This window comes from Arctopsyche grandis, chromosome 2 (assembly GCF_051622035.1).
Source record: "Arctopsyche grandis isolate Sample6627 chromosome 2, ASM5162203v2, whole genome shotgun sequence".
Classification (NCBI taxonomy): domain Eukaryota; kingdom Metazoa; phylum Arthropoda; class Insecta; order Trichoptera; family Hydropsychidae; genus Arctopsyche; species Arctopsyche grandis.
The window spans coordinates 4,061,211-4,075,109 of NC_135356.1; the positions used below are offsets into that span (position 1 = coordinate 4,061,211).

General features: G+C 36.5%; 1 protein-coding gene across 8 annotated transcripts in view; it reads left to right on the forward strand.

Annotated features, from left to right (window-relative positions):
- The window catches only part of LOC143922964 (uncharacterized), a 237,161-nt gene that overhangs the window by 95,524 nt on the left and 127,738 nt on the right, over nucleotides 1-13,899 (forward strand). For all 8 annotated transcript variants that reach the window (XM_077446405.1, XM_077446406.1, XM_077446412.1 and 5 more), the window contains one exon: nucleotides 12,066-12,178. In XM_077446405.1, the coding sequence (XP_077302531.1) occupies nucleotides 12,066-12,178 (113 nt within the window). The remainder of the gene's footprint in view (nucleotides 1-12,065; nucleotides 12,179-13,899) is intronic.

Consider the following 13,899-nt stretch of genomic DNA (forward strand, 5'->3'; position numbering starts at 1 on the left):
TGCAAAATTTGATACTTTGATCCTCTTTGAACTTACATATATTAAACTTAAAGTTTTCTGCTTGAAGTAGCAATACCGCCTGTAAAATATTATAATTTACGAACAATATCAACTAATCACGAATACAACATGTCAAACAATAAACCGTCGCCGGTAAAAATAGTTGCTTAAATTGCAATTTCATAAAATATTACTGAAGCATCACATTCAACTTAATATTTACTATGAATGCAATGAAAATATTAAATGCAACCCAGAATTTTATATGCAATATTTTTTTAATACATAAACCCCTGTTATATCACCCCTGATACAATCTATGCGTATTACATATTCGACAGATTTAATTTTAAACCTTGCATTATTATTTAAAATACGTTCACACGTGCGTACGTCCAATGTATTTATAAATATGTAAATGTAAATCTAGCTAATATAATACTTCGTAAATTCCCTTTATTGCTGTAGATATTTTTAGTTTCGCACAAAAGAAGCTCGCTAGTATTGTACATATATGTTGACCTTCTAGGTCAACTCATGTGCGCTCAATCTTTTGTCGCGTTATCATGTTTTAGCATAAATAAATATATTGCGATACAACAAGTATTTCCATCAACGCTGAAAGAGTGTTTAAAAATATGCAATCGAGATATGTGTCTATCGACAAGTTTCTATTGACGACATCTCTTTGTCATTGGTCTGCCTAAGAATTTAATTTGATGATTATTTTCACAGCCTGCGTTGCAGACTTTTTATAAAACATACATATGTATAAAATATGTATGTATACATACATCGTGTTTGAGAAATACATATGCATGTATATAACAAATTATAGATAACAATATAACAAATTGCACACCCCTGTTATACGCGCCCTGATCGTAAATCGTTCGCATTTTTCCGGATAAAGTGGAGCGAAATTCTTTCGAAAACCAAACGTCGAAACAGCACGATCTTCGTAATATTGAGGTTATTTATTACAATCTGCCGCTTTATTGATTTGGAACACATTGTTCCGATTGTTTCTTCAATCAATTTGATTCGGAACGAGTGGACCCGTTGCGAATACATACATACATACATACAATATAATGTACATATAATGTCACAGTCGAAGTGTATCTTCCAGTTGTAATACATTTTGATTAAGAAGTTGGAATATATTCCATCTAACCTGATACCAACTGTCGTCATAGTTGTAATGTATTTTCAGTTGTAATATACATACATATTTTGATCAGTTGGAATACATTCCGTCTAACCCACGTTAATTGATTCTTAATTGTCGAATCATAGTCCTGCTAGTTAAAATATATTACAACTGAAGATACAGTTCGACTATATATGTAAATGAAAACGTCAATCGACTAGTAAATTGAGTTGGAAAGTCACATTTTTGTTTCGAACTCATCGTTAGAGCTATCGGTATACGGTAGTCATTAGTAATGACTCATTACATAACAAAGAAATGTTATAATAATAAAAACGCCATTACGAAAAAATAATTTGTTTCAATATTATGATGTACGCTAAAACGCACGGAATGAAATCAGGGTCATCACATATTCACTACAGAAATTAAAGTTTTATTTTGATATAGATTTATTTACAATTTGAGTATATGGTGGTGTTGGGCGTTGGTGGCCAATCCGTTTCGTTTCTCAGTTGGCGGATTATTTTTATCCACTTTTTTGTATTTGTCTGTCCTTGGGAACTCTTAAATTAACGTGTAATGTAAAGTTTTAACAAAAATATGTATAATATAAAATGAACGATGTTTATATTAATTAAACTTAAACAATTGTTGATAATATAATTGAGTATTCGGCGCCACCAATGTTTTTACATTTATTTAAAAATAATTTTCACATTTCTCTGGTGCCTCCCCTCAAATTTTATGTAGAATGCGGTCGATCGCCATGACACTTTCAAAAACTGTCAAACTACGATGTTAATAGAATAATATGTTACTTAAATGATCAATTTACTTATAAAAATGTATCCCATGTTGTTTATTGTGTGTTTTTGAATGCATTGTGCAATTTTTAACGATGCACTTGCCCAGAAAAGTTTTTATCGGACATATGTATGTACGTCGACCACCAAGAATCAAATAAGACTGATGCTAAAATAATTTAGGATTGTCTGTGGACAATCGTCACTTGACAACAATATAACGCCTAAAGCCAATAATATAATTCGGTTCACCATTGTCAATTTCTATTGTGAACGTTTTATTTTTGCTTTCTAACTTTGTAGGACAGTAGAAATTGACAACCCCTCAACCCCGACCCGTCTTTCCTGGAAATAGATACCGAGCGCCTATCCTTACTCATTACTAGAGGTAGGATAGTCACAGTGCTATCCATTGTTGTAAATTCTTTGTAAAAAAGGCTCGGCAAACCTTTAACAATGCATTTACAACCTTTGAACAATACGCGGCACCTTCTGGGTCCGGTGACTACTCATTATCTTTATTCGTAATACCAAGCAAATATTAACGCATTATTGAATTCTAAAATATTCGTTAAGACATCAGAGCTGTCAAAACTCAACTGTTATAATTTATAAGTATATGTGTAAACATACAATATATACATACATACGTACATATGTACATATAACATTATACGTACATATGTATTATAGTATTTATAACTTATAAATACTATAATACATATGTACATATAATGTTATATTTACATATTTACGTATGTATGTATATATTGTATCTTTACAAATATACTTAGCGTACATACATACATAGTGTACATACCAGGGCCGAGAATAGGCATTTTCTCATCTAAGGCAAAAGGAAAAAAATGCGACCCTATGTAGTTTATCCTTTTTTCAATCACTACGATATTAAGCAAAAATAAGTTATCCATACAATACATATGGATAATAATGGAGGGCCTAATAATTTAATGGAGAGGATTATAGATGACTTATATAAAATATATATTTTTTAATATATTTATATACATATATTTAAATATATATATATATATATATATATATATATATATATATATATATATATATATATATATATATATATATATATACATATATTTAAAATATATTTTTAATATTTGAATATCAGAACAAAATATTTCTCTTATTCAATAAGCTGATCAAAGAAAATTTTTGATGCACCCTGGTGTAGAATATGACCAGGTGTAGAATATGTTCGAAGAAGATTATTTTATACATTTTTTCATATCTTCATTTAGTTGTATTATTTAATTATCTATCACCCCTTTAATTTCTACTGTAAACAAAAACATTCGAATGTGACCAACCCATGACTTTATCTACATATACATATGTATTTGAGTAAAAGTTATTTCTTATAAAAAACGTTCACATTTTTTTTGTAAACGCGCGTACTATTTTGTACTTACATATGTGCATATGTACCAGTGGCGTGCGGTGGAAATTCCTGTGTTTCTATCACACAACTTTTTATTAGGAATGCGATAAAAACAGAGAAATTTCCTCCGTGCGCCACTCATATGTATATATGTACATATATGTTCACATGTCATACATACAAGCTACATAAGTATTTTATTTAAAGTCTAAAATTGCAAAGATCCTAAAATTTTGAGACTCTTCTATCCCCACGCCTCACCCCCCTGATTTGTATTTTATACTCAGTGGGTTGTACAAAATGAATTAATATTTTGAATAGAAACAACAATTTTATTTTACTACCGCCATCTATGTTTAAAACTAATAAACAAACTATGGATAAACATCACCGACTATCTCGCCGGGCAGATATCAAACGGCTCTTACACGATATTTTTTATACAGTTTTTAAACGAAAAACATTGTTTATACAGTTTTTAAACTTCAAATTCATCATTTTACAAATCAAATTCTTCATTTTACAAATCAAACTTTTCGTTTTACAAATCGAATTCGTCGTTTTACAAATCGAATTCGTCGTTTTGCAAATCAAATTAAACAATTTGTATGTATTTTTTTAATATTCATTTTATTATACATACATACAATATCAACTTTATAGAGAACTAGCTGTATTACCCGGCTTCGCTCAGTGTTTATAATATAAACCGCTTAAACATGACTAAGCTAATTTAATTAAAAAAAAAAAAAAATTAAAAAAAAATTTAAAAATTAAAAAAAAAAATAAAAAAAAATAAAAAAAAAATCAAAAAAAAAAATTAAAAAAAAAATAAAAAAAAAATAAAAAAAAAATTAAAAAAAAAATTTTTAAAAAATCAAAAAAAAAAAATCAAAATTTTTTTTTGCCTTCTAGGGCTTCGCCCTCGGCGCCCCCCTGAGCCTTTGCCTTCTAGGGCTTCGCCCCTCCACGCCCCATGAGCAATTGCCGTTTAGGGCTTCGCCCCCCTTAGTTAATGCCTTTTAGGGCTTCGCCCCTCCGCACCCCCATGATTAAATGCCGTCTAGGGCTTCGCCCCCCTTAGTTAATGCCTTTTAGGGCTTCGCCCCCCGCGCCCCCAAGATTAATTGCCGTTTAGGGCTTCGCCCCCCTTAGTTAATGCCTTTTAGGGTTTCGCCCCTCCGCGCCCCCATGATTAAATGCCGTCTAAGGCTTCGCTCCCATGATCAGTTGCCTTTTAGGGCTTCGCCCCCCACGCCCCCAAGATTAATTGCCGTTTAGGGCTTCGCCCCCCTTAGTTAATGCCTTTTAGGGCTTCGCCCCTCCGCGCCCCCATGATTAAATGCCGTCTAAGGCTTCGCCCCCATGATCAGTTGCCTTTTAGGGCTTCGCCCCCCGCGCCCCCAAGTTTAATTGCCGTTTAGGGCTTCGCCCCCCTTAGTTAATGCCTTTTAGGGCTTCGCCCCTCCGCGCCCCCATGATTAAATGCCGTCTAAGGCTTCGCCCCCATGATCAGTTGCCTTTTAGGGCTTCGCCCCCCGCGCCCCCAAGATTAATTGCCGTTTAGGGCTTCGCCCCCCTTAGTTAATGCCTTTTAGGGCTTCGCCCCTCCGCGCCCCCATGATTAAATGCCGTCTAAGGCTTCGCCCCCATGATCAGTTGCCTTTTAGGGCTTCGCCCCCCGCGCCCCCAAGATTAATTGCCGTTTAGGGCTTCGCCCCCCTTAGTTAATGCCTTTTAGGGCTTCGCCCCTCCGCGCCCCCATGATTAAATGCCGTCTAAGGCTTCGCCCCCATGATCAGTTGCCTTTTAGGGCTTCGCCCCCCGCGCCCCCAAGATTAATTGCCGTTTAGGGCTTCGCCCCCCTTAGTTAATGCCTTTTAGGGCTTCGCCCCTCCGCGCCCCCATGATTAAATGCCGTCTAAGGCTTCGCCCCCATGATCAGTTGCCTTTTAGGGCTTCGCCCCCCGCGCCCCCAAGATTAATTGCCGTTTAGGGCTTCGCCCCCCTTAGTTAATGCCTTTTAGGGCTTCGCCCCTCCGCGCCCCCATGATTAAATGCCGTCTAAGGCTTCGCCCCCATGATCAGTTGCCTTTTAGGGCTTCGCCCCTCCGCGCCCCCATGATTAATTGCCGTCTAGGGCTTCGCCCCCCTTAGTTAATGCCTATTAGGGCTTGCGCCCCATGAGGCTGGGCCCCACGGGGCTGCGCCCCTTGTGGCGTCCCCTTTTGAGCCCCATGGGGCTGCGCCCCATGAGGCTGGGCCCCCCGGGGCTGCGCCCCTTGTGGCGCCCCCTTTTGAGCCCCATGGGGCTGCGCCCCATGAGGCTGGGCCCCCCGGGCCCCCTTCGGGGCTTCACGGGGCTGCGCCCCTTGTGGCACCCCCTTTTGAGCCCCATGGGGCTGCGCCCCATGAGGCTGGGCCCCACGGGGCTGCGCCCCTTGTGGCGCCCCCTTTTGAGCCCCATGGGGCTGCGCCCCATGAGGCTGGGCCCCCCGGGCCCCCTTCGGGGCCCCACGGGGCTGCGCCCCTTGTGGCGCCCCCTTTTGAGCCTCATGGGGCTGCGCCCCATGAGGCTGGGCCCCCCGGGCCCCCTTCGGGGCCCCACGGGGCTGCGCCCCTTGTGGCGCCCCCTTTTGAGCCCCATGGGGCTGCGCCCCATGAGGCTGGGCCCCCCGCGCCCCCTTCGGGGCTTCACGGGGCTGCGCCCCTTGTGGCACCCCCTTTTGAGCCCCATGGGGCTGCGCCCCATGAGGCTGGGCCCCACGGGGCTGCGCCCCTTGTGGCGCCCCCTTTTGATCCCCATGGGGCTGCGCCCCATGAGGCTGGGGCCCCACGGGGCTGCGCCCCTTGTGGCGCCCCTGGCGGGGCCCCATGAAGCTACTCGCCTTGCGCCCCCGCGGGGGTGAATCCATTGAAACGAAAAAAAAAATCGGCGCCCATGGATCGAAAAAAAAAAAAAATCGAATCACGTGTTCGATGACGTCACCGATCTACGGACGACGACGACGACGACGACGACCAAGGATACATACATACATACAAAGTCTCTTTCCAAATTATAGATTAGATATTATGTATCGAGAAAAAGAGAATATTTAATACAATATGTATGTATAGAGGATATATTATACATACATAAATAATGTTAGAGAACGCCATATTCACCTATGATGAATCCAATTGAAGAGGTTTTTTCAAAAATTAAATGTTTTGCTAGGAATTTGCTGGTGGAGCCTCTATAATAGTCTCTATAAAGTTCTCTATGTATGTGTAATAAAATGAATTGTTTAATTTGATTTGCAACATGACGAATTTGATTTGTAAAACGACGAATTCGATTTGTAAAACGACGAATTCGTTTTGTAAAACGAAAATTTGATTTTTAAAATGACGAATTTGATTTGTAAAATGACGAATTTGAAGTTTAAAAACTGTATCGATCAAAGAGCCAGGACGGCGACCTGGCTCAAAAATAAGTACCCGGGTGGCGACCTGGCCCTACTACACCACTGGCTTTACTTAATTCGTGTAGTTGCTCATTTCTCGTCGAAATAACAAAATGGCAGTTGGATGTTTTTTACGCTGAGCAATTCTTGAAAAAACAATAGGCTTGCACTTTTCATGAGCATTGAGCATTACATTACAAATGAGCAATTACACGAATTGAGAGTGAGAATTGACACGTACCAATACGTATATATGTACATGTGTATGTGTGTACATATAAACTCAATTCGGGAGTTGTCTGAAACGGCCCTAATTCAATCTTCTTTTAGACGATGTCTTGCGCTTTTCAAACGCTGGAACGTGGGTTGATTTCTCTACCGGCGATGAACCATTTCAAAAGATTCTATTGACTCGAATTGAAACGACAGCTTTGAAATCTCCGTCGTTGCGTTGAAACGAATGACGATTTTCGTTTTTTTATTACACGTTCGGAGTATGATTACAAAGTAATAATCTAATTACAATAAAAAGTGACCTATTCCGCTGTCAATTGCCTGTCGGGCAATAGCCGCCAGTTGCAATACAATCAATCAATATACATGAGCATTTTACAACATGCCAATTCATACAAACATCCACAGTGACATCTATGGAGATATGTTTACAGCATTTTATGATAAAATTGGCGAACTTTAAAAAGGCTGAATAACTTGAGATTAGCAAGAGAGATTTTACAGGAATGTTTCAAAGAAAATCAGAATAAAATTGGCAAACTCTGATACGATACGATCGAGCTGTTGTCACAAACCATGGTGCGGCCAGCAGCGGGACTCTAGTGGGACTTCGACACGTGACCGCGAAAGCATAATATTCTAACCACTAGTCCACACCGCTGGTTATGTACATACATACATATATTGTATACAACTATTGAATTATCACACCGATTAAATGTGCATATAATTATTATATATAATACATGTATTTGTGTGGTTTCGTGAAAATGGAAACGAGGCCTTCAATCGGTAAATATTAATATGCATTTTGAAACCGCATGCATTATGCACGGTGCTAAATTTTGCGTGATTTCCGAAAATAAATTTCAATGAATTTACATTTATCCGGCTGAATGGAAGTGCAATAAAAAAAACATATCGTTTCAGTAGAAACGCGTCAATTTTCACCATTATTTGATGTTGCGGTTTGGTCTTGTTAACCTGCCTTTGACGTTTGATACGAGTTTTTTTCGATTTTCCACAGCTTTTTTCTATGCGAGTGCCAATATGTTCACACACATACACATATGTACATATGTACATACATACGTACAGTCTTCCATCAACATCATGTATTTATTTATATAGAAATAAAGTTGAAAGCCTCCCCCCCCGCCCACTTTTTTTTCGTTTTCGTATTGCTTCATTCGTGTACGCTTCGAAATGAAAAATGAAAATAAAAATGACACATGGGAAAGTCAGGCAAGGGGACGTCACCGAAGCGTGAAATTACCCGATCAGGGAACATGCATTTAGCCATACGTTTCCCCGTTGATTCCTCGTTTTCGAATATCTGGTTGAAGAAAATTGTTCATGTACCACGTTTCGCCGAATGGCATGGAGTCATCACACAGGTTTTCCCTCCTTTAAAATCCGTGGACGACTCATTATAATATGCAATATTACATTTCAATTCGGTTCGGTGATTACTGGTCACAAAGGACTCGTCACAGAGTCACTAAAATCCCTATAACGGAACATCTGGCAGCCGAAAAGTCCATCATATTAACGATAGCTAACATACTAACGAGACCTTGAGTGCCAAATATTGTGTATTCGCGATTTTCATGGCAAAAATTATCTTTATGACCACCGCAATGAGACGAATAATCCAATTACCTTCAATGCATATCTATCTAAATAAAAATGAGATTAATTAAATCACGAAATTTTCCCAAGAAAAAAAACCGTTTTATCTTCTATGTAAATATGTAGGTAGTACTTTTTATTTCCATTACTGGAATGTCGATGCATTCCGTTAATTGTAAATGATATTGATAAAATTAACCAGATTCACCGATAACTGCACTAAAAGATTGGATAAATATTACGAGATGATTTTTATTCAAACGATTGTGCTGAAAAATGTTTCGGTTTTAATCTACAATATATACATTGGATGCCCTACATATGTATGTATGTATGTATATATGTATAACACATAATTGTACACGCGCATTATTAAAATCGCCCACGTTTTACGTGACTTTGTTTTGGTATATCTATTTTGGTTTGTTTTTGTCACCAGAAATAAACCTTTATTTTGGGATCCTTTGAACCTGCGATATTAAGCTTTCTGAAGCGTAATCTTTGTTGAGGCTTTTTGAAAAATTTGCTTGTAATTTCACCGTCTTCAATAATATGTATGTATTTACGTGCATACATACATACGTATATTATATCGTCGCCATAAAACGTAAATTTATTTACTGCCAATATTCAATATTTTTTTATTTTGTCCTTTTTTAGAAAAACTTTAGATTTTTAAATGGGGGATGATTGCTTAGTCAAGGTCATTTCCCGGTTAGAAGAGGTCAATTTCCCGGTTGAGCAGATGTATCGCCCTAGGTATAGAAGACGTTGCCAACATATTTGTGCGAGCCCCAGAAGGAGAAAACAAATCCCGATTCCTCAGGTCCCCGTACTTATTAGATGCATACAATTTAAATTCATTAAGAACCTGAGGATTGTATACTATCCCATTTAATAGCTTAAAAAGTACTTTCCCAAAAACATAACATGAGGTGACTCCAATGAGTTTAAACCTAACGCTCTAGTAGGAATGCACTCGTGGAATCGTGAAATCGGTATATACTACATCAACTTGGTTTCTCGTATCAACCGATTTGGTTACATAATTTGAAAAACATAACAAATTAGTAACTTTGAACGAGAACGTCTAAATCCATGTTGTTGGTCAACCAAATACGGTTCACGGTGATTGTAGATTTACCGATGCAAAATTGCCTCGAATACCTTGGCAGGAGCAGACAGAAGCGCAACCGGCCTATAATTTATAATTGATAAACTATCACCTTTTTTAAAAATGGGAATAATTTTTGAGATTTTCCAAAAATCAGGAAAAAATCCCAAATTCAATGAAACATAGCGGTTGAGTTGAGGGAGCTTTGCAAGCTTTCAACACATACGCAGGAATGAGATCTGGAGCAGCCGACAGTTTAGGTTTCAGTCTGTTAAAACCATGAATTAAGTCTTTTTGATTGCAACAATCTAGATTTAGAAGAGGGCACCAGCCATTGTCTGATATACTGTTAGACTGACCATGTGCAGATTGACAACTCCGTAGAACATTGCTGAAATGTTCCGCAAACTTATCAGCGATATTTTGGGAACCATGCACATCACAGTTTTCATATCGCATAGTACTAGGCATTTTTTTAGTAAAACGTTTAGAGTTAATAAGTGACCAGAATGCAGACGGTTCCTTAGATAGGGCACTTTCACAATTTAAAATATATTTTTTACGGCATTCTTCCGTAGTTGATTTTACCAATTTACGCAGAGATACAAAATCAGCACGCGCTTTGCAACATTTCGTTGATTTCCAAATTTTAAGGACGTAAACTTTTCTTTTGAAAACCATAACTGGATAACTGTACAAATTTTTTTCTGTCAAAAATGCCATTACATTCATTATATACAATATTATAAAAGGTAGAAACAGCTATATTTACATTACTACACTTGTAAAACTCATTATAATCACATTTATCTCCCAATTTAACCAGTTTATCACCGTATTCATATTATATTTCCATCAAAACACAACAGATTGTTATTATTAACATTAGCTAAACTAAAAATAATATCAACATCAAGCGCTGGATGATAAATATCCTCTGCAACTAAAGGATCGGACGCTCTTGATACATATATATATTAACACAATCAATATTAGTAAAAATATTATAAGAGTGGTGTGTCGTAATGCGTTGGAAAGTCGAAAGCCATGCAAAAAGTAGCTAGTGATTTAAAAAAGGTTGGTTTATAAGTATAATATATGTATATGTAATATTATATTTGTATTATATATGATAATTGCTCTATAAAATTTATTTACCAAGGTTATTGCGCCATAGGGCCCAAAGTACAGGCTCGGAGTGACCAGCCGGTATCAACTCAAACTATTTACATATGTATTGAACATTATGTTTATTTGTAGTAATTATGTAGTATAGTTGTAGTTGTGCGTATTTGAATTTTAAAATTTATTGTAATATTTAAGGATTTGGCTATAGGTATGTAGGTAGGGTTATCAGATAGGGTTATCAGATTTCATGCAAATTAAATTTCACTGAGAGGATTAGTGAAAAAATCTAATAAAGTTTTTGTTGCTTTTTCTTCAGCTAAAAAAAGCTTTTAAAGCTTCAAATTGCTTTTAGAGTGCATTCTATTGCAGGTAATAGTGATAGCCACCTAGTTTTTGAATGTGAGAGTAGATTTTTATATTCAATATTACCACAATCACAGAAATCTGTTCTGAAAAAATTGATTTATACACATTTTTTGTCTTCCTTCTCCAGAAAGTATAAGACAAAGACAAATGTTGAATATTGCTACATTGTTTACCAGACTGTCTGGTCCAGACATCGACTTTTTGTTTATAGCTTATGTTAATTCTGAGTTGAATACTTTTGAATACGTTGAATACTGAGTTGAGTTGAATTTAAAACTGGTGACAATCCCGATTAATCGGGATTGTCACCAGTTTGACGCCTGACAACCGCAGATCAGATCAGTAAAGAATAAATCATGAATCATTATTCATTATGGCCCTTTATATAAATAGTTATCGCACGCCACTGATGTATACATACATACATATATTTGCACTGCCGCCAACTCATTGTTTGTGGAAATCGTAATTATTCCAATATTCGATTTTTTTTTCATTTAAACACCGTCTTGGTTGTTATTTCTTATTCGCCTTATATAAACGTAATACATTTACATTATAAATACGGTTATAAAACTTGGGATGTTTTTATCACATTGCTAAGGTATGAAAAAAATCTGAAACTCTTGTGCTATCCGGTGAATTGATTATATTATCATATTATACATGTATAATATGTACTATATTGTATTGTATTGTATTGTATTGTATGTATGTATACAGCTAACTAATGCGCTTTTCTTTTCCATAATTCACGTTTCAGGCGGAGGTGGTGAAGGAGGAGGTCGGTCTAGGGTGGCTCGTCGTGACGATCCTCGGAGACATACCCTGGGTGGAGACCTCCTCAGGTCAGCTCAGGGCCACATGGACCAAGAGGTACATTTAATTTCATTATTTATGCTCCACATGCACACATATGTACGTGTACATTCATATAAAATAAATACTCCGACAATTCATAAAGAGCTTAAAAAAGCTTTAATTTTTCCACGAAAAAACGTCATTTAGGGATTATATCGAATGAACGAAAAATATTGAATTTTATTTGTAAAACATTGAATTTGGCGTGAAAACCCTGTAAAACATCGGTACAACTGTCCTCATTTTTCCGGAAAAATTGTTTTCTTAATTAAGTACTTTCAATTCATTTGATGAATTGAGTATCTTACTCTTACTTAATGACTCTACATAAGCATAATAATAAAAGCACTAAATTTACATCTTAATCCTTGTTTTTTTTTACTAAATATTGAATGTGAGGAAATGTAAGAATGTAAGAAGTATGTTAGATGAATTGAAATGGTTGGATAATATAAATAGTCTTAAATTAAGCACTTTAAAATTTGTATATAAGCTAGATAATAATATATTACCCAAGTATTTTAATAATTACATAGTCAGGAATAGAGATTTGCATAATTATAAAACTAGAAATTGGAATAAATTAATTATAGGAAAAGTTAAGAAAACAAGAACTGCAGTAGGCGATTTCCACAGAGGTGTTATATGTACAATGCCCTTCATTGTATTCATTGTATACAAGGGCATTGTATACAATGCTAAATATACAATGCCCTTCCTAAGAGCATTAGAGGTACTTGTAACATTGGTGCTTTCCTGAAGGGTGTTAATGCATACCTCTGTGGAAGATGACGTAATTATATATGTAAGTTTGATAAAATGGTATGTTGAATTGTGTTATATTATTTTAGATTTACTAATTATAGTTTTGTTAATTTTGTTTAGTATGTTAGAGGATAGTTGTTAGTTTAAGTGAATTGTGAAATAATTCATTAGCAATTTGCTATTTAATAAATATTAATAATTTGAAATCTAAAATAAGTTGTAAATACGTGGCGGAGTGATTAATTTATTTAATCCAGTCGTAAATATTCTCAAATATATACTCAAATGTTTAAAAATATTTAACTTCAAATGGCTCACACCAACACCATGCGGGAAAAACACAAGTAATATTAGAAACTAAATTGTATTATTTAAATACGCTGACGTACATATGTGTATTATGTATGTATTTTTGTATGTACATACGTAAGCTATTGTCCAATTTTTGAAATTTAATATGCAGGATTTTCGTCTGTGCATATTATATGTATTTGTATCGAATGTAACTAATGGACAAAAGCTTTAAACTTTCCAAACTCACGTCATTTATTTATGTACATGCGTCCAGTTTACTGTACAGTTTATGTGTAATACATATTTGATGTAATCCGGCATCGATAATTTTGCACATGCATTTCGCAAAATGTATCAAAACTTCAGACAAAAGCTTCAAGCTTCTCAAATTCACGTAATTTATTTGTGTACATGCGTACAGTTTACTGCACAGTTTACCTTATATTTATGTATGTGTATGTGGTATCAGAACTTATACCCCCTGGACACAAACCTCCCGGACGCCTACCCCAGGTCAAACACCCCCCCCAGACATTAACACCCCATGCAAAAAACCCCCTGCAAAATAATTCACGCCATGGATAAAAGTTGACAGTATCTAAAATTGTAAAGTGACTAGTCAGTATCAATACTAATTCGTTTCAGTCAAAAAAATAGAAATCTTCTTGGAAACGTCA